Source organism: Neolamprologus brichardi, chromosome 9 (genome assembly GCF_056152115.1).
Source record: "Neolamprologus brichardi isolate AB-2024 chromosome 9, ASM5615211v1, whole genome shotgun sequence".
In the NCBI taxonomy this organism is placed as follows: domain Eukaryota; kingdom Metazoa; phylum Chordata; class Actinopteri; order Cichliformes; family Cichlidae; genus Neolamprologus; species Neolamprologus brichardi.
In genome coordinates, this window is record NC_142112.1 from 21,586,228 (window position 1) to 21,608,323 (window position 22,096).

General features: G+C 42.3%; 1 protein-coding gene across 1 annotated transcript; it reads right to left on the bottom strand.

The window, feature by feature from the left end:
• Nucleotides 1-3,299: 3,299 nt before the first annotated feature.
• crispld1a (cysteine-rich secretory protein LCCL domain containing 1a) lies at nucleotides 3,300-19,227 on the bottom strand. Its single transcript, XM_006794620.3, has 15 exons — nucleotides 18,947-19,227; nucleotides 18,030-18,400; nucleotides 12,275-12,393; nucleotides 10,599-10,731; nucleotides 10,386-10,501; nucleotides 10,137-10,237; nucleotides 9,856-10,050; nucleotides 9,153-9,213; nucleotides 9,000-9,066; nucleotides 8,667-8,797; nucleotides 8,516-8,559; nucleotides 8,347-8,419; nucleotides 8,192-8,267; nucleotides 7,928-8,061; nucleotides 3,300-4,975 (listed from the first exon to the last, which is right to left on the bottom strand). The coding sequence occupies exons 2-15, from the start codon at nucleotides 18,288-18,290 to the stop codon at nucleotides 4,924-4,926; spliced, it is 1,563 nt and encodes a 520-aa protein (XP_006794683.1). The 5' UTR covers nucleotides 18,291-18,400; nucleotides 18,947-19,227; the 3' UTR covers nucleotides 3,300-4,923.
• Nucleotides 19,228-22,096: the final 2,869 nt, after the last annotated feature.

Below are 22,096 nucleotides of genomic sequence, written 5' to 3' on the forward strand. Positions count from 1 at the left end.
GAGAGAGATGCTGGACTGCTCAATTAAATAATAAAACCTACACTTCACAAATAAATATGTATTAATTTGTTGTTTTAAGAAGCTATTTTGATGCAGACTTGTCCTTATTTATGCTGAGGCGCACATCTACCAGCCGTGCAGTCTGGGAGGCAGCCAGCCCCTCCCGGTGAGGTACTGTAAGCCCAACTTTCCCAACTTTGGTCCTCAGTGCTTGTTTTAAAAAGACGTCTACATGTGGCCCACATCTGCATCCACAGCATAAAACTGTTTCACTTTATTTATACAGGAACAAATGTCACTGCTGGTGTTGTATGTGTGTAAATTGTTGACTATAAACCATCTGTGGGCAGTTTTTTTTCCGCTCTTAGCGTTGAAGCATTTAAAATATAGCTGCAGTTTTGCCATGGAAGAAGTAAGATTCATTTATGTTAATCAGTGTTTACACACAGAGTACAAGTGAGAGGAAAACCAAAACCGAGCATGCGGCAGCTACCATGTTAATATGTAGATGCACAGCATTGTGTTTAGCATAATGTGCAAAGAAAAAAAAAAAAAACTTTGCCAGATGTTCTTAACTAGCTTTACTGGCCTGAGTATACAAGGGCAAAATAATCTTTCTGCAGCACAAGAGCTCACATTTCTTAATTTTCTGTGAAACAAAGGAACCTTTTCTTGCGGAAAGCCTCTTTTATTTGTGTTGGATTGGAAGACAGAGGGTGTATTTGATCTGTTAAAGCGCCCCGCAATTAACCTGGTACAACACATTGGCCGAGGCTCAGCTGTTGACATTGTGTAGCCGCTGCAGGTACAGCGCTCTCGAATGGCACTGTTTGGTTCTAGGATCCAATAAGCACCACTTAGGCTCATGTAACAGATACACATAGCCATTCACACGAAGTTAACCATTAGTTTGACACTGTTAAATCACACTGCCTGCAGCTCAGCGTGTCACACATTGCTCTCACTTCTGCAAGGCATGGATAGAAGTAATGACCACAAGCGTGCAGGCAACCCGTTCTGTGTTTTTAAGGTGGATAAGCACGGGCAACAAGCCAAACAGAAGCTGTTGATGTTGAACCACGCACTTTTGGCCTCTTGATTGACACATTCAAAGTATCATTTTTGATATTTTGTTATTGCAGCACAACTCTCCAGCTTTAAGCACTGCGGCAGCATTTCGAATACATGCTGTATGATTTCAAACTTCACTCAAGTAGTCGGGTTTGTTGGTCACAGGAGAGGCAGTTGCTAATGAATGGTTGTTATAAATCAAATGTCTAAGATTCGTCAGAGGTTTGTTTTAAAAGCATCTAGGCCCAAAATAACTCAATAATTATATGACTCACCTTGCCACTCAGGAAAAGTGTATTTTTTTTCTCCGCCAAAGTACCCACTCCATCTTTGCAAAAAACTAATTCACAGTGTGGCTATGTACATGTAATATTTTTGGATCATAAGAGTAAAAAAAAAAGCCCACTCCCTGTCAAATGCTATGTTTTGTTTGTCTGCCAAAGTAAAGGCTTGACAAGAAGGAATCCAGTCATTACCACTGGCAACCATAACTTTTCACCTCGGTGCTGACGGCTCCCCTGACTGCATCACTGCTATCTGATTCCCATCCAACTATATTGGGCCAGACACTGTACATAAACAAACAGGTGAGTAAGTAAAAACATACAATTAAACCCAAATGTACAGCACATGCACAAACACACACACACACATATCACTGCCTGCCTGTCTATCCTCTCTCTTCCCCTCTCCTCGGGTATATGCGGTCTCTTTGACACAGTCTGCCAGTCTGCTGCCATGCAGCGCCACATTTAGCTCCGCAAGAAGTGCCAGACTGCAGCAGAGCAGAGCGGAGTGAGGGGGTTATTAATGGCCTTCCTTATTTTAAACGACAGTCTGAAAACACTGGTGGCACCATGCAGACCCTGCTAGCTGCAAGCTTGTCTTTCATCCCATCTGTCTTCACGGTACTCAGTCTCCTTGGTCCTAATGGGCCCATAGCTGTCGCTCTGTCAGTTTGCACCTAATGCATCCTCGGCTGTCTGGTGGGTCCAGTGGACAGTCTCGGTGGGTTGCATGTGAAAGCACACAATAATCCATCACTTTCAACTAATGTGTTGCACCTCTTCTTTAATTATTTGAAGACACAGAGGATTTTCTTTTAAATAAATAGGCTAACTGTCCAACAAAGCCTTTCATGAAAGTTACATCTTCAGAAAACTTACCCACAGTTGGGACTGCAGCGTCATCACATCATTAAGATGTTCAGACCATTGTCTCAAACCTTCAGGCTATCTCTTCCCCATTTTTCCCCTCCCTTTCACCATCCTGCTCACCCTCTTACTTTTCATTCTTCCAAGCCTCTGAATGCCACCTATCACTCCATCCCACTGTGAATTTTGACACCTGTCTGATGTATGGCTCTCTTTTCTGCATCAGTCTCTCTACTGCCCCTTTAGCTGTGGAGCTCGGCCAATCAGGCAAGCGATCAAGATTAATCAAAACATGATGTGTTTATGTGTTAACACTGCAGCAAGCATCGATATAAATATGAATAGAGCAACGGTTTGTCAGAGTAAAGATAAAAAATGCCATTATGTAAAACTCAATACACAGTGGCTTATGCACAATCCATGTGTACACATCTATACACGGTATATACTGGCTGCTTAGATTTAAATGTGAGCAGATGTAGTATATGTTTCAGTGCTATTTTACTCTATTTGTTCTCTAGTTCTGGAGCAATTATATGGTCTAAATGAAGTTACAAACATGAATCAGCTTCCTCTAAATGTTTTCACTGTTAGTTTTTGTGAGGGTCTGCCTGTATTTTTCTATTTGTACACTGACATTTTCTAATTTACACAGATATGTAATTATGAATCCTACGATTAGACCTGCGGGCACAGAGACAATTAATTGAACATAAATCCATGTATACTGTGTCACATTGGTGGCTGTACATTAAGGCCATAAAATTTAGTATCACTTGTCTGGGGAGTAACAAAGACTGACGGCTTAATTCAAGACCTATTGCGGCCCTCCAGACATCATAACACTGCCAGACATGGATATGGTGAAATCTATTATTGACTGGTCATTTTGTTCGACTGTTGCTCCTAAGTGAATGAGGAGCGATTGGTTGGGTGAACCTACTATGTGCAGTCACCAGGTATATACACCTGCTCATTAATGTAATGAATTAGCTCTATTCATTTATGCATGTAGACACGGTTAGGACGACCCAATGAAGTTCAAATCAAACATCAGAATGAAGAAAAGGGATTTCAGTGACTTTTAATGTGTCATGGTTGTTGGTGCATGATGGACTCAGATGTTGGTCTGAATGTTTCAGAAACTGCTAAGAACAAGAAACTGAGGATACACTTTAAACAGGCTGTGATATTTGGATGGTGGGCTCTGAATTTGGTGTAAACACCATGAAAACATCCAGTTCAGACTGGTGGTGGTGTGATGGTGTGGGGTATTTTTCTCAACCAAATGAGAATCACTTAAATATAAGAGTCTGAGTATTTTAGCTGACCGTTTCCAGCCCTTTGTGACCACAGTGTACCCATTTTCTCCTTCCAGCAGGATAACACATCATGGCACATCATCTCAAACTGGATTCTTGAACATGACAATGATTTCACGGTATTCAAATGGCATCCATCATAACCAGATCTCAATCCACTAGAGCACCTTTGGGATGTTGGGAAACAGGAGATTTGCATCATGGATGCACAGATAAAACATTAGCAGCTGCTGCGTCATGCTACCGTGTCAATATGGACCAAAAACTCTGAGGATTGTTTCCAACACCTTGTTGAGTGGAGTTAGTTTTGAAGGCAAATGGGGTCCAACTCAGTACAATCAAGGTGCAACTAATGAAATAGCAAGTGAGAGTATATAAATGTATAATGCAAACAGCTTTTTAAATCAAGTTAACTTTAACAGACTTAAAATGGAAGAAGAAAGTGGCTAATAGAAATGTGTGGTCATTCTGTTGTTTTATTGCAAAATGAACTTTTCCTAACAATCCCAAGTTAGGAAAATCTATATGCAAGGAAAACAGAGATGAGAATAGAGTTGCTTGCCCTTTGTAACGACTACAGCTTAAAAGAAAGCATATTTTATACTGCACGACATACTGTATGAGATTTTTAAGATGTATTTTTGTTTCTCTGTATCAGTGTCAAAAACGATTACTAATTGGGCATCATTTTTCTTTGGAGCAACGACATCCAATAAAATAAAATTCAAAATGAAAGGTGAATGGTGAACCCCGGAGAGATGACCATACTTCCCGACCTGCAGGCAGTTTGAACTAAACCACATTTTCTGGAAAATTACAAAGAAATTTATCGAACAGGTGATCACAGCAACAATACTTAAAACATATAGCAGCATCCTTTACAAGTTATAATGATATAGTGTCTAACCATACAAAAATAAATGAATAACAAATTTCCCCAATCCAAAAGTACAAAATGTAGCAAAAGCACCAATAAATGTGCCAGACTTAATATAAAAGTGATATTATCTCTGAAGTGCCATTATAAGGTCATATAATACATTTCTATAATTAATATTCATACACAGATATTTGCTACAAAGGCAATACAAATGTAATACTATATTAACAAATTTGTACAACAAAGTAATCAGCAATATTTACAGTTTTTAACATTTCCTGCTAAAGCTGACAAAAACTCATGGTTCTCATTGCATGCATGTCAAGTTTCTTTTTTGTTGCTGGGCGTTCCGTTGCCATAGTGACAACCTCTAACCCGTGTAGTGTAGCAAAGCCAGAAACATTTCAGTCATTGAGTTTGACAACATGGCTTGATTACCACCTTTTCAACAGCACAAGTGCGATTTTCTGTTTGGTGAAGCTGCCCTCTGGGGCTCTCAAATCACAGCGAACACCCGGAACGCCTTCCCTCCGGGAGGGTTTTGAAGGCTGCAGGGAAGGAGAATAACAAGAGGGAGAGTAAGTCTGGGTGCTGCATGTGTCAGATACAGAACATGTGCCAGCCTACATGACAGACACACACAAACAGATCGACTGGTTTTGTGGAGAAATGTCCGTGGCGGTGTGCTGTCTGACGCTCTGATGACAGACGGGACACAAACAGATGGAGGCTGAAGTTCAGTGAAAAAAAAACAAAAAACAGGTAAACCACCCATTAATACACAAACACAAGGAACTTCATGTGGTCACCCAGCAAAGACAGACATGTTGTAAAGGTAAGGGAGACAGATAAGTGATGGGCAGACGTCAGGTATCTTAGCAGAGTGACAAAGATAAATTAAGTGGCGACAGGCATGGTAAGAGCAAGGAGATGAAAAGGAGGAGGAAAGGGCTTTGAATGAATGAGGCTGCGAATGCAAGTCTCCCCTCTACATAGGTCATGGGAAGTGTAGTGATTCTGCAGACCTCAGTAGGTGCAATTTAATTTCTCTTAAAAACTGGAACAGACTACACTGTATCTAGGTCACTTTGAAGAGTGGCTGGTATGAACCTGTGGCCTTAATATTGTTGCAAGGTGGTGCAGCATAAATTCAACACAAGCTTTCACCTTATTAGCATAGCAATACCTTGGCTTACAGGAGAATTTAATAACAGCAATCTCTAATTTTATATCACAGACACTTTGAGTCTTTAGACTCAAAGATCACATCTGCTGATTCTTCTACATTCAGAAGACAGCGTTACACAGCACAGATTTGAATTTGTTCGAGTACTTTATAGGCCGCTTTAAGCTTCTTAACATTCCAACAGCCACCGTAAAAACCAGTGATATCTCTTGTTTCCTACTCTGTGTTAGCACATGGCACCAAACAAGGTAATCTACTCTCAACCCTCTTCGTCGGATTAGACAAATGAAAAATGTCGGGGCAGTATAAGCAGATGTACACCCCTATGTCGACGATGAAGTGCTCTATTTGCAAACTAGCTGAGGCGTTTCATCTTATGTATATTGCCGTCCTTGGCCGTGGCATTGTTAAAACTGGAGAAGCTGTTACATATACATGACCAGCTGTTACATCCAAGCACTCGCCAAGGGGGTTCACACAGTGCTGATTAAACCAATCAGAGCCATGTAAATGGATGTGTATTTTCCAGTATACCAGAGTTTTGAATCTGGCATCTGTGGTGACATTCCCCTGCTGGCACTTCAGTAGAGATGAGTTTTGTATTATCAAAAAATAACCGGTTTGCCAAAACTAAAGAAGGGAGAAACCACAGAGCAGGATGGAGAAGAATATATCAGCTAGGCGTGTGGTAGAAACACCCAAAGAAAAGGAACGTTTCTGGTGCTCTAGACAGAAAAGGAACTCGTTCAGAGAAAGAATTACAGTCTAAAAAAGATGTTAATAATAAGTTATTAACTATTGTCAGCTGTGTTTATGTAATTATTCTTGCTGCCAGAAGGGGGAGACAAAAACAACAGAGATGCTAGATGTTATTTATATGCTAAAAATTGGTCATTTCAGCTTCTTACTATTGCTGGTTGCTAATGCGGATGTAAGCATTAGCAACCACCATTGTGGGTGAACAAAAGATTACAAACAGGCCATTGTTAGCTGACTGCCAAGCAATGTGACGGCATTATAACATATCACACCTAATTTAACTTTTATGGATATAAATATGATGTTTTTGCTATGAAATTAAAATGACACAATGTTTTTACAAGATGTTATCGTTGCATAATTGCTGAAACAGATTATTTTAGTTAATTGCTAGGCAACATAATGATGTCATAATATTTGATATAGGTAAGAACCTTCAGAGGACTAAGATAAACCTGTGTGCAAAGTTTGGTCGCTCGCCTCCTGTTGGTCCAAGAGGAGTTGAGAGACAAAGAAACAAACACAGACAGAAATTTCTTTGCAGATATTTGTTGTCTGTGCTACATATATTTAATCTTTTTAGCTTTTGTGATGCTGGCTACTTTTCATCTGTATTATATTTAATAAATATTCAGCAACACAGCAACTTCAAATGCAGCAAGTCAGCTTGTCGGTGATGACGACTTCTCTTTCTATACCATGTAGCAAATTAGAGCAATCGAACGCCATTTCACAGATTCATTTAGATTACAAGTGACCGTACAAGTAACCAGATACGTTTCTACCAAACAAATGAGGAAATGTTTTACACATAAATCCTTCAATCCTTGCAGCTTCTTTCCTCAACCCGATTTGCATTAATTCATCCACTTTCCTGTTAGGACCAAGCAAAAAATAGTCTAAAATCTGATTCAGTATTGACCCCCTTTGAGATAAATGGTAACAAGACCCTTTTTCCTCAGTTACACGCATTAACTTTTTATTTCTGTCCTTTTTAATTTTTCTGTTTAACTATATTAAGCTTTAAATCCTTGTCTATTGGTCCTTTTTGACCTACTACCAGAAAGCAAACCACGTCTAGAACTACACGAAGATGCACTCCTCTTGTGTACACTAATTGCCAAGCAATTCATTATTTTAAACTACAAGAATGCAAATGACTCTACCACGTGCTCTGCATACAAGATGTAACTGCCTGCATCTTGAAATGATTAGGTGCACAAGGAGAGGAGAGTGGATACCTGAGAGGCATTGATTTCTTACTGCTCCACTCTGGGTGCAAGTGCATTAACCTCTTCACTTTCCTGTCATGTATTAAGGCTGAATGCTGACACAGGACCAATAAACCCCCCAAACAATATATCTATATTGGTATTATAAAACAGAGATAGGATACTGTTATGCATTATTTATTTTGTCCTTCTTTTATTGTGTATATAACTATTTTCCATCTATCTATCTATCTATCTATCTATCTATCTATCTATCTATCTATATATTTATTTTATTATTTATTTTCCCCTCTTATAAGATTGTGAGGTTAGTCATCCAATACCTCTCTGAGGAAATGCCATTCTGGTACGAGGCGATGTAGTGTTTTCGCTTGTCCACTGGCATCACATCGATGTAACCACCCACATCGTTCCTGATGACTCCGGCGTGGACGGCCGCTCGACATATACTGGACTTCTACAGGAGCATGCAAGAGGAAGGAAAACATGTCAGAAATGTTCATTCATTTCAGTCTCTAAAATGCTGACAGCCCCAAAGTAGTGTGAATTAGTGTCTGACAAGTTCAGCTTCAAAAACAAGAACTTACATCAGAGTATATTCTGGTACCGATCACTCTGGATATGTGAGGATTCTCTTCTACGCAGTTTCTCGGGCAGTATAACCTAAGACGAATGATGAACAGACATGATGCTAGGCAGCTCTGATAACCAGAGAGAGTGTGCGATACAGGGAGGTGCATACCTTGGACAGTGTTTTACAGGCCTTTCGTATGGACACAGTTGTGCAACTGTGGTTTCACATGTGATGGCTTTGACTGTAAGAAGGAAACACAGCGAGTGTCGGCAAAGCCCATAATGAGAAGCTGGAAACAAATGACAACATATCTACATGCACAGCGTGACAGACTAACCTGTCACTCTGGAGACTGTGAAGGAGTTAGCACTTTGATATTTTCTGTCAAGGGGAAAATGAATACAGCAACATTAGATGCTATTATTTCTATTCACTTTCGTTATATTTAACTATCAGTTGTCATTGGTGTAAATTCATTGCCGTCTCACCCAAGTGACTGGACGCCATTCTTGTAGGATTTGATAAAAAAGTCCTTTCTTCCTTGCCTTGTTACATCCATCCATCCTCCATCATTATCTATGACACCAGCATGTAGACCAGCTCTGCACACACTGGATTGCTGCAATAAAAGAGATAGAAAGAGATACCATTTATACTGTATTTAGTAAGGAATTTGGATAAATAAACACTAAGACGTATCCTCAAAGTACAAAACATCTTTTTCCCCAAAGCTTCATCTTGCACACCTCATGAAAAAACACTGAAGCGTCCAAATCTTTTTTAATCTTCCCTCAGAGTACACTAGCTACATGTGCACTCACCATTTCATAGTACACTGTGCCAACTACTTTTCCTGTAGCATCTAGGCATCCAGCTGGGCACTCGTATCTGTGTGTCAATGCAAAAATAACCATGTGAATATGTGAACTGTACATTCTGCACCGCACCCTATTAATGCTTCGCCATCACTGTACCTATTGCATGTTGTTCCTTTGCACTGATCCCGAAGCTTAGTGTCACAGGTCACTAGCTGGGCTGTAACACATAAACACAGAGGTCTTTGAGTTCTCCTGCAGGAAACAGCATGTGTGAACTAGCGGCTCTGATGCAGATGACTAGTTCCTAAAAGACTCAAGTGGAGACGCTTCAAGAATAAAAGACAAGAATTCAGGTTCAGGGTGGTCAGCAAAACTAGAGGATGTGTCTCATCTTACAAGCACAGGCCCTAATGTGCTGCAGAGAGGAAGCCATTTAAAAACCACAGCGAGCCGCTCTCACCCCTCAACCCTTCTCAGCAAGCCAAAAACAAACACACACTCAGGGGCTCATGCTAAAATAGACCTCCCCTCTCTGCTCCAAAGAGTGACTTGCAATATTGAGTAGACTCCATAAAGTGCAAGGGTTAATCAGGGAGATGACAGATAAGGACTATACAGCATCAAAGCAATTTAAGATAAATTGCAAGAAAATTATTTAAGGTCAAAGTCTACTTTTTGCACTTATTATTCAGCATCGCTAGCTCAATACTGAGCAAGCAGCTAGAGGTTTCTTTTCCTTTTGCAGCACATATTGTCCTCCACTTCCACTCTCTGCGCCTCCCAGACCTAAAACCATATTGTACACCCCCCATTTCGAGAGGAAACTAGATCCAAAATAAACAGTCAAATGGCAGCTTACACATCTGCTGTGTGTTGACCATTTCATTCTTCTGCAGGTCCTCTGCGGGGGGCTGCGTTGGGGCTGGAGCGGGGAAACTGGGAGGCTCAGGTCTGGAGGCCCGAGCCCGGGGATTTGTGGTACGGGGGACCTCTGGTTCAATAAAGTTGTTCTCTTCAGTTTCCTCTTGCAGTGGATATGAATTGTCATCTTGCCCTTAAATAAAACAGAAATCAAGGCATGATAATGAGTTATTTTCATCAACCTCTGTCTCCCTCTCTCTATGTGTGGCTTTTTCTTACCTTTGTAGCAGAGGTTGTCTTTGCATCCTCCTCCATAGCTGGGGGGACAAGAAGAGCACGGGGTCCCATGTTTGTAAGGTGCATGGCCCCACCAGTTTCCCCTGTGCACATGAAACAGCAAACAAAAACTACTGAACACAGACAAACCAGGACTGCTTTAACTACAAGCGATCGCTGTAATGTCACATCAAAACGGCCTGACACTATAATTAACTCTTCACAGTGCTGGTACACAACATATCTGCTTACTTCGGTGAATAGTTGCAGACAAGATAGACGGCTTTGGCCCAGATCTGCCCCCACACGTTCATGTTGTAACACATGTTGATCGCACAGCCAATTCGACTGCTGGTAGCCCAGACAAGCTACAAAAGAAGGACAATACGGAGAAGCAGAAACAGATGACTTAAATGTTCTCATTGCACTTTTGTAAGGTTTCCAGAAGTCGTGATCCATAGCTACCTGTGTGTAATGTGTGCAAACTGGGCCAGAGCACTTGAAGGGACAGTAGGGATTACACTCTTGAGGGTAAGGGAAGGAGTAGTCTTTCACTTCATCATACCAAGCCTGAACATGGGACGTGGGTGGACGATACCTGGAGAGATCAGTAAGCACATCTATGATTATAATGTTCCAAGCAACATATCTTGTGTCTTATGAGTCCTTTGGTGTAGATGTTGGCATTAAGCTCTTCACTGCTCAATACAACTGTCTTTTTAAGTCTTGTAATATACTGTATAAGCTCTCAGTGCTCGGATATTCAGTTATGTTAAAATGCATATATATATGTATATGATAAATATGGCCGAGCATTAGATAAGGAGTGCTTGATTTGTTTTGACACAAGCACACTTAATAAACCCATGTAGTGCCACCTATAGTTATCATCCACTGGCAAACAGAGTGCTCTAACTGAAAATCAACATTTGTGCTCAGTAACCAAGGACACTGATCTGGCACCAGGTGTTGCCAGTTAATCTGATTAGAATTAAGCAGACATCTCGACTGTGGAGTGATATGATTAGATGCAGAACAAGCGTCTCTTGTGTGAAGCAGCGCTGTTTTCTGGAGCTCTGCAGGCGACTGAGTGAAATAAAGGAGCAAAGAAATCTGTGTTAAGTCTGAGTCCACTCGCATATATGCCACAGTGTGTGTTTGACGTCTCATTCGCAGCAGGTAAATGCCAGTCATGGGTAACATATTGTACACTCACACCGGCCACCTTATTACTTGTGAATGTTCAAGTGCTTGTTAATGCAAATGTCTTATCTGCCAATCAGAATAGAGAAACAGGGTGATTTAAGAGACTTTGGACGTGGCATGGTTTTCCGTGTCAGACAGGCTGCTTGGAATATTTCAGAAATTGCTGATCTACTGGAATTTTCCAACACAACCCTATCTCTAGGGTTTGCAAAGAAAGGTCCAAAAACCAGAAAATATCCAGTGAGTGGCAGTTCTCTGTTCAAAAATGCCTGTTTGATGCCAGAGGTCAGAAGAGAGCAGCCAGGATGCTTTGAGCTGACAGGAATGCAACAGTAACTCAAATAACCACCTGTTACCAACAACGTAGGCATCTACTTGAAGTAGATGGGCAACAACAGTAGAGGACCACACTGGGTACCACCCCTGTCAGCTAAGAACAGGAAACCGAGGCTACAATTAACACAGGCTCGCCGAAATTGGACAATAGAAGAAAAACTTTGTCTGACTTGATAAGTCTTGATTTCTGCTGTGTCTGGTGTTAACTGGTGGTGTAAATAACACAAAAGCATAGAGCCGTCCTTGCTTCTATCAACAGTTCAGTCTGCTGGTGGTGTAATGTTGCGTTGATATTTTCCTTGGACACTTCGGGCCCTTTAGTATCAACTGAACGTTCTTTAAATGTCAGCCTGCCTGAGTACTGTTGCTGACCATCCGTTTATGATGAGTGTAGAATGTCATCTTAAACACGAGAGTGACTTCATTGTATTCAAACAGCCTCGATCATCACCAGATTTTTATACTACAGCTTACTTGGTCACTTAAAGTACAACAGAGCACTTTGAAAACCTTTTGAAGTGTCCAAACTTATTTAATTTTAGTGTTTGATAGCATAAAAGTCTACATGCATAAACTGTCTGTAATAACAGATCATTTACCTTCCCCAGTGTGCCCCCAGATTCTGTCCAATCTGCGGCAGCAAGCCGGCGGGACCGTGCTCCCACAGACACGTCTCTGCCCACTCCTCTGCAGTACGTTCCAACTCTGTGTCCCACACCTGCACGAGGCGAGATGGAGAAATGAGTTTCCTGGATTATGAAAGTAACAAAATGGTGATAAAATGCATATAAACCAGTTCAATGTGTTATAGGGTAAAGGAGCTTAGAGAAACACTGCTCTGTGGTCAGTAACATGAGGGGAAATAGCACACCATTTCAACCTATGATGATAAGGAAGAGAAACTAGGAGCTGCTGCTGCTGCAGTAAAGCTTTTTGCCTTTCCTACTTCGACTCAGCTGACTTTTCTTGGAAGTTGGAAGTTTTGGAAGTCGTGGAAGTTTTTTAAAAAAGTTTTTTTTAGTAATAACTTCCATATGTCTCTAGTGAGATGACTGGGTGCATGCTTTTGTTTCACTTTCCCTCTGTGAGTTGCCCTCTCAGTCAAGTTTAGCTCTGGTTGGATACTAAGGGATCGTATTCCCATTCTGGGGTTTTCTGGGAATGCAAAGAGTGTCCTTCCTCCCTGCTGACCTATATTCTACTATAAAAATGCTAGAAAAACACCAACTGTACTTCCTCTGAAGGACGGCATGTGTTCGTTTACTCCCAGTTCCAGTGTGGGATGACTTATATAACAGGTTTCTGCCAGAAAGTCAATTAGTTGATGTGCGTTAGTGGGTGTGAGCACGTGTATTAGTAGTATATGGGTGAAGCTGTCAGAAATATTTGCATTTCACACGTTGGGGCCTGGAATTCAGCTTACCTTCACTGAAATCTCATCCACTAACCATACCAAAATAACCCCCCTCAACTTCCACGAACCACCTCCACTGTCCGTCCCAGTAGAAACAACTGCCCCGCACACCTACTTAGCAACAGGATGTCTGGCAGTGCTGCAAATTAACTCTTAACTCCGAGCAGTTTCTTCAGCTGTTTCTTCCCGTTAAACGCGTTTGTTAAAAATCAGCGACGCCAACGTGATACTGCAGAGCGGAATGTCAGTTTTTAAAACCGAGCCTTGCGGGAAGGTTACATAACTGAACAAACACATAAAAATTCATCGTCAATAGAAGGATGCAGAGTTACAGCAACCTCTCCTGCAGTTGCCCGTGGTCGTTCCTGTACAATAAGGTCAGATGTTGAGTGACAGACGCGGGGCTAAAACAGGAATGAGAATTTGTTTACCTGAAACCCTATCTGCGCTCAGACGTGACCTCTGCTTGCAGTGAGCCGCAAATAGATGTCGGTGTTGCCTTATCTGTTGCGTATCCCTTTTTTTTGGCAGGATAATGGAGACCAGTCAACTCTAGTTTGATTTATATCTGCATATTTTCCCTTTGATTCTTCTCAAAGAATGACATCCTTGTGCAAAAAAACCAGACTGATAAGCAGACTGAAATACAGTATGCAGTGCTAAATTGGTGGTTCTGTGTCTTAAAACATTTTACTGTAACAGCAACTACAATAGGCTTCAAGCCTGAAAAAGAACCCAAAATTCTGGCTGCAGCTTCTCGGAGCTCTTGGAGATTACAGTTTGTATCACAGAGACATGATGTGCGATGATCTCGAGGCACGTCTTAAATAATGATAAAATTAGCGGCACCGTCCAGCTGAGAAACTCATTCCACTGTCTTGAAAAGTTGCAGTGAAAGCAGGTTGAGAAAGTGTTGACCGAGACATATTTTTCAGCTGTTGAGTCTGTACAGAGTACAGCTGGCTTGTCAAGCTGCTGCTGTTTGCACAGTTCGCCCAGCAGGGGAGGCCTTGTAACCACGAACCACCCCGCCCACCACCCACTTCGACCACAGTTCCGCGGGGCCGTAAAGAAAAACACCTCCTCTGCTTGAGTCTTTCAGCGCCGTGCACACTGCATTGTTTATTTCGCTTAACACTTCATTTGTGGCAGTTTTTTTTTCTGATTCTATTCCAAAGGCCCAGAGGGCTACTTCCTTTGCAAGTGTGGGTTTCCTGCTCATAATCAATGGTGCATGCTGAATAATACTGAAAAGCAGGGAACAGACATGGGAATTGGGAAACCAAAGCTGGGGAAAAAGAAAACAGAAGGCGTGATATGATTTGGTGAGAACAATGGGATGCAAATGGGTAACTTAATTTACAGCAATACAAATCTTAACGGTATAGCAACAATAGTCAACAACAAGGGAAAAATAATAAGACAAATTAAAGGAAAGATGTGTATCCTCAGTTTGTGTAAATGTGTCTCTGCTCATTTTTATACCCATGCCGTTCTTTATTCTATCACACATTACTGAGTCGTCATTGGAGTCAATGGTCCGAAAAGTTTTATGATGACATTCCCCGAAATATTTATGAAAAGTGCAATTGCAACCCATTCATAGTGAGCATTTGCAGGAAGAGCAATGTTTATAATCTTGGCATTATATTAAGCAAGTGTACTGAGAGCTTTGGACTCCCACAGCAATATATGCAGCTTGAGATGGCGTGCAATTATTCATGCAGTGCATTCTAGCTCCCACCAGCTCATATCAAAGTTCCCGGGGCTGACCACTGTTTGAATGTTGTCGCCGAGCAAACACCATTATCTCCCTATTATTGTGCTGTAACAGGGGGCATGGTTTGAGCAACAACGCAAAGCAAATCATTACTGGGTGAGAAAATCGCATTTGCAAAATTGCAGAAGGAGTTACGCAGCCAGTGTTTTGCAGATGAACCAAATGACAGGAAGCCGTTTCAACAGACGGAATTGCGAGCTGGCCAAACCGTAGCTCGAAACGCATGACAGGCGTTGGAGGAGGCAGTGAGGGATGACTTTCAGAGGTTCTACAGACTTTTTAAAAAAGGCTGATAAGTCAGGACTGGATGGAAGGCCAAAGTGTTTTAAGTCAGCGTAGGGGAATGTTGGCCTCAGTTCATGGCATTGTCTAGAGGATAAAAGAGCACTTGGATGACCTCCGTAAATCCCCCCCCCAAAAAAAAAAAACATCCTCTGAACAGGTGGTTTGAAGGATGTGCCAATAAGCGTAACGGCTCAAGTTTCACAAAAAGGAATCGGAAAGTATTTTCAATAAGTCAGGGAATGCCAAAGACAATCAAACACAGGGGATGCTCTCCAAACCTGTCTATCTCTGTCACCAAACAGTGCCACTGCAGGCTGTGGTCATAGCTCCTTAAATGTTTTTATAGACAATGCTATTTGGACTCCAACGAGAGTGCCACTTGTTTTCGGCAACCAGTGCAGGTGAGGTCCCAAGAGAGCATATTTTCTGTTATTTTGTCTTTTAGGCTTTGCAGGAGTTTAATTATAAGTAATTCAGGGTGGATTGTTCCAAATTATTGTACATAGGATTTACTGGATGTGCTTTAAGCAGCTGTGGCAGATGCTCTCTTCCCCACGCCTTGTGATTGAGCAAACCTGTAATAAAAAAAACCAGACACACACACACTGGAGGGAATTCATCTCCGGGCTGGTGTATGACTTCTGAACCATCCAGTGCAAGAAACGTTGCATCAGATGCTCGTCCATATAGCCGTAGACATTAACCCAGTGAAAATGTATTATCCTGATTTTTTTTTTTTATTGTTTTGTTATTGTGCTTCTTTGGTTTTTTAAACACATTATGCATCAATGATTTAAAAGGCTCGACATTTGGCAGCAGAGCTCTTGATTCATCCGTTCGTTTATCATCCATTGCTAACATCACTGTAACCTCAGACCTGAGCGCAGACCAGCAGAGCCAAGTTAAACATCAAGGCAGGTGGGGCTCTTTCTCCCAGGATGCCATTTGTTTGTCTTACAGGGCTTCAAACGCTGACACGTCTCTGTTTATACCTGCGGGGTCAACATTTGAGTGAGCGGCAGAAACGCGGTCCTCCTACCGAAGCTTTGTGGACCGCTACAGAGTGTGAATGCTTATCCGGGGAATTTTTTGGGCCTCTGTCTTGGATAATGACAGAATGGGAACGGAGCCACAGGGATAAGGGAGAGGGGAGGCAGAAAGAGAGAGAGAGGGAGGGCAAGAAAAAGAAGCCGATAAGGGGGAGGAAAGAGGGGGATTTGAATTGATGTTATCTCTGAGTCTCTGTCATGATTGCCACAGAGGGTCACTCGGGTTGTGGTTTAATACAATGGCAGACAATAACAGAGCTGATGGGCAAATGGTTATGTGTGCAGATGTCTGTTGTGTGTGTGTGTGTGTCTGCATGCCTGAGTGTGTCAGGAGAGCAGGAGAGCATGTCTATGAAGTCTTCCAGTACAGTGAAGCTGTGAGGTTTCTGAAAGGTGACAGCAGTTCAACACGGACCAAAGGAAAATCGGAGGAATACGGAGCACCCTTTTAAAAATAAAGCGCTAAAAATCACCAAAAGACCTGCTCTACATATGACCTGAACAGCTTTTGTCTGAAACACACTGACATCTACAAAACTGCACATGAGATTTCGGTGCCTATTCTTGCATGCTGCCGTCTCTCCTAACTGCGTGCCCCTTCAGAGTTTTTTTTCCCCTTTTTTCCTCTTTTCTCACCTTCACTTCAGTTACTTTGACACCTGTTTTGCGATGCTTTCTCTCCCTCCATCTGTCTCACGCTGCCTCCTCTTCCCATTTAAAAAACTCTTTTATGAGGTTTTTTTTTTTTTACACCTCTATTTCACTTCATCTTGCATTTCTTGCTAACTTTCATTCCCCTTCACCTCACGTACTCTTGTTGCTTGCCTTTCCATATTTCACCCCTGGGTGCCCCTGCAGCTAAGAAAAAAAAAAAACAGCCAAGTGTAACAGGAGACAGTAGAAAAGAGCTGTGTGCTGCTGGCTCAGCATTTCTCCACTAGCGTGGGCCTTAACCAAAAGCCAGCCAGGCTGAGCGTCTCACATACACATACCTATAACACACACACACACACACACACACACACACACACTAGAGGTCCTCAAGTCCAACCTCTCAATTATACAATTACACAGTCCAGCAACTGCCCCCAGCAGGAACTGTTTATTTGCCTTTACCACAGAATAATACTGCCTTTTGTTCCATAGCTCTTTAAGCGTGGATGAAAAGATGATAAAATCTCATTACTTTCTGCACATTGCATTGATTTTTACCCTTTTAACTATTGCAGGCAATGCGCTGTAGTGGTCAAGCTGCGCCTACACACGTAGTGCTTCTGGAAAAGTTTCCGATTTGTGGATTGCTAAGTTTCAGAAGGTGTGCTATCCCCCGTGTGTGTTTAGTGAGGGGAGTGGGGGCAGGGGCAGCTGGTAAATCGAGCCCCGGTGCCGTGCTCAGATTCTAATTGCACTGTGAAAAGTGATCTGGCACTGTACATACACGTGATGGCCAAAGGATAAAGTCAAACAAATCTATTACCATGAGTAAAAGAAAACAACAGAAAAAAAAAAAAAAACATTGGAGAAATGTGATCATTGGCAAGGTGGTGAGAATTCTTCGCTTCTGGCAAAAATGACCAAAGTCCCGTGGGTACAAAGTTAAGCGTGTGTGTGTCTCTTTGTGTTTGGGCTCATGTGTGAGGGTGCTTAGATGCTGGCATGCTGCAAGTGTGAGCCAAGTGGGACAAACGCCAGGCAGTCTGGTGACTGGGTCATTTCACTAAGCTATATGGGCCACAAATGTGCGAGAGTTCAGAAAAGGGTCAAAACATGCCATAACTGCATGAACTATGAATCACCGAAGACGCACAGACAACACCTCCACCTACCATGTACTCCATGTTGGAAGCAGGAGGGTAAACTTGGCCTCTGAGCTTGTTGTGAAGGTCCAGGATGAGCTGAGCGTCGCTATCAGTAATGGCCCTCTTCCCCCTCTGTTTGGCCTCCCACCAGTCGCCGTCCTCGTCCAGATACTTGTCCAAAATCTGCTCCCAGCCTGTGGAGTTTGGAAGCATCACCATGGACGTCGTCGTCTGGAGCAGCAGGAGCAAGGACACGCCTCTCAGCCGGTGCAGGGACCCAAGCCTCATCCTTGGACACGCTGGTGATAACGATAAACTCGAGCAGGATGGATAGGGTTGAGAAATGTTTTTGTGCCAGCACAGACACACTTTGTCTACAATGTCAGCTGACAAGGACCCTGAAGGAGAGAGAGGGGGAGAGAAAGAAATGATAATTGGAAGCTTTGCAGTTGGAGTCCTGTATCAAATTTGCTGAATAACTTGGGTCAATATTGAACTTGGTGAGGACAGTGTGTTGGCTTGCAGGCACTTAGTCTGGTGCGCTGCCACAGGTAAGCTAATGGGGTTCACTGAGGGTAAGCTGGCAGGCTGGGAATGACTAGTTTGGATTAAGTCTGGATTAAAGAAATCAATTTTTACAACTTTCCCCCTAAATCCAAACAATAAAAGGGAAGCTTTAGAAGGAAAGAACACAGCATTACAAATCACAGTAAACAGCACAGCTGCAATGAATGCAGTTAAGGGTACAGGATGATGAATAATGTAGCTTTTGCTTTTACCAAGCCTGTATAAACACAGGCTCTCGCTGAAAGTGTGTGTGCAAGCAAGGATGCTGACAGAAGCTGATATAACGAGCCAATATCTAATGGAAAATGTGAACAGTAATGCATATTAAAACAGAAATGGAGTGGTGTGATTTAGTGCAGACTTTGGAAATAATTTACCTTTAATGAATTGGAATGAAGCCCACTCCTTCAGGTTCTGACAGAGATCTGGCTGTGATGAAACTTGTGCAGCAAGAAGAAGGGAAAAAATCCGCCTTCAGTTTGTGTTGCAGAGCTCAGGTGGAGCGGTGTGATGATTGTCGCTGGCTGCCATAGCACGTAAATCAAAGATGTGATGTAGTAGCTTCATTCGGTTTGCATCAGTTTTGGGGGAAAAGAGAAGAAGAAGAAAAAGAAGGTCGGTCTTTCTTCTTTCAGGATTTTTGCACCAAAGCCGCCAAAGCATCACTTATCCACATTTTATCCTAAACTTGGCTGGGCTTCCAGAGAGCCGCCCCTGACCACGCCTCTCCTAACTTTGGAAACAGCCCTCACCGCTTCATGGCGAGACCTCTGTGCGCTTCCGGGGCAGTGCGTGCATATTTCTTTCTCCAGTGATGCGCACAGAAAGTAAACTTAATACTGTGAGACTCTAAAACGCACAAAAAGATTTCAGATAAAAGTTTCCTTTATATTTATTGATTTTGACAATGAGTTTATAATGATCGTGACGTCATTTATTAGTTATACCACCTGATCTTTGATTGGCTCGTCATTAGCGTTTTGTGATTTCAGCCTGGGAAGTGATTTTGTTCAAAACCGCATTAACTTACATCAGATCTACCTCATCTTTGGGCCTCATTTCCCAGGTCTGGCTGTTCACAGGTGGCTCTCTGTCTTCTTCTTCTTCTTTTTTTTTCTTTTTCTGAGGTGGGGGGGTTATAACTAGAAAACCAAGCCAAGCCGCGAACTTGTCGTCACTGTTTCCCCGCTCTCTCCTGCAACACAGACTGAATTCCATAATGGAAACAGGCACGTTTTGTCTTTTGTCATCTGGTCATTTTTTACTGGTAGCTATGGCACATGTGGAAACAGTAGACCTGGGTGTGTTTACCCCCCCTCTACCCGGACAGGCTTACTTTTCCACCAGGGGAGGCACAATGTTCTTGTGTTTTACAATAAACCGCAGGCTGGCCAAGACAAGCATGTGCAGCAGTTTTTCCCCTGCTCTCCACCCCCCAACACTAAGCAAATCCCCTTGTTTCTATGACTCCTTGATGTTTTTAGCACTTACACATCAGGTGTATCAAGCACTACACAGAAAACTCAGCTATGTGTGGATGCCTATGAATTTGAAGTTGTAAGGTTTATAATCTGTGCCAAATTTCACAACTGATGTATTATAAACAAATGTAACACCGGGCAGGACACACGTTTGTGTATTAATATGGTGTGGCATTGCACTCAAAGCTATAAACAGAGTCTGGCTTTCAAGAAACAACTTGTCAGTGGACTAAAGTATAATTTTAATGAAACTATGAAGTTATGAAACCCACAATTAGCTTAAAAGACTTATAAGTGCAGTTTATCTTTGCATAGAAATGGGCCTGTGGCTGGTGTATTATTATTATTATTATTATTATTATTATTATTGGATTGTTAATGTGTAAGGAGTAGCTTTTCAGAGGTACAGCTCATTTTTTTTATGGAAACTGCAACAGAAGCTTCTCGTAGTCATGCTGTGAAACAAGCCAAGCTGACTGTGCACGTCTGGTTCAATCCTAAAAAATGCATTTTGTTAGCTGTCAGATAAATAGTGCAATAGAAACAAAACAAATAAATGTGCGCTTGAGTTCCTTTACTTTCTTCCACCACAGCCCCCAGCTGATGAACTATCAGTGGGAACTGAGAACAAGACGTATATAAAAGCCTGTCTTCCAGGCTGCCTCTGCTTGTCTAACCTACTTCATTAAATGTGATACAGAGCTCACTTTGGTGACTCACTCTGAACTTCCATAAACCCGGGGTTCACTGTCTGCTTCCCGGGTCAGTTGCGAGGGGTCCTCGACCACGGCTCCAGGGTCAGCCACCTTTCCGCTGTCAGACCCAACAGGACTTTCCCAAGTCCTCATCACAGCAGCTGAGATAGCAATGTTCTTCCTTTGCTCACCGCTCCCAGGAGGGATCGCAACTCTGAAAACACTCATTCATCTGCAGCAGAATAAAAAGCTGCACTACATTTAGATAAAACGTGCCTTGAAGGAAAAGAGCTCAGTGGGTGTGTGTTTGTCTCTGTTTAACAGGAGGAGAGTGAGAGGTGAGGCTGCAAAGTGGTGGCGTCGTCCGTTCATCCGTGCATCCGTGCGTGCGTGTGTGTGTGTGTGTGTGTCTTGGCACAGATGCCTTCACAACTTAAATATGAGCCGATACATAAAACAATTATTTTAAAGACTCAAAATAAGTTTTATGGGCTGAGGGTGTGAAAGGACCTAAATCACATGAAAGTTGCAGCTGAATTACAGAAAGTCTGACTGTGAAAGGATGCCTCTGACCTCGAGTATGAACATTAAACTGTGTGGATAAAGGAAATATTTACCAACTGTTCAGGGATTTCTATGATTTATAGTGTGGTAATTTAGGTCAGGCCATCTGTAACACGCAAGTCACTCTCTGATTAATGTTATTACAATGCCTGCCAGTAAATATACACTATTTGTGCCAGCAGTAGAGCAATATAAATGATTTCATGCCTAGGCGTCTTGTGTTAGCAGCCTTTCTTTCTTTTTTTATTTTCTTTCTTCTTGCATCTGCTATCTTGTACCTGTTACTGGGTTGTTTTTCTTATGATTTCATATTTTTCCCCTGTTTTTGTTACCTCTGCTTTCTCTACCTGAAGTTTCTGCCTGCCTTTGTTTTCATGCCAAAACATTCACTTTCTCCACCCCTATGCTTGCTCCTCTCTCTCCTGCACTTTCTGTCTTACCCACACAGCCATTGTGAAGCCATGTGGGCCCAGATGCTCCATTCTGTACCTCCTCCATTCAGCATGTGGTCTTGCGAGAAACCCCGTGAACCCAGGAGAATGCATCGGTCGTGCCAGGCCCCGCATCTACACAACAGTAGCCTCTGGACACAGCAGCAAACCACACAAACAGACTCGAAGAACACTTTTTGTTGGCCCATGTTATCTGGCACATTGCTCTCTAATGGTTCTGGTTGGGCTCAATTGAGGTCAGAGTGTTGGAACGGTGTTGGGGTAAAAGTGGGAGTAAAGAGCATCAAGGTCATTTGGCTGCTGTTCTACATCATTGCTTTTGTGACATTATCAGC

Coding starts and splice junctions, on each gene's coding strand:
- crispld1a (XM_006794620.3), bottom strand. CDS start 18,290: ATGAGGCTTGGGTCCCTGCACCGGCTGAGAGGCGTGTCCTTGCTCCTG. Junction 8,798..8,999: donor GCACAGTGTACTATGAAATG/GTGAGTGCACAT, acceptor CTTTTATTGCAG/CAATCCAGTGTGTGCAGAGC. Junction 4,976..7,927: donor AATGGCATTTCCTCAGAGAG/GTATTGGATGAC, acceptor CCTTCCCTGCAG/CCTTCAAAACCCTCCCGGAG.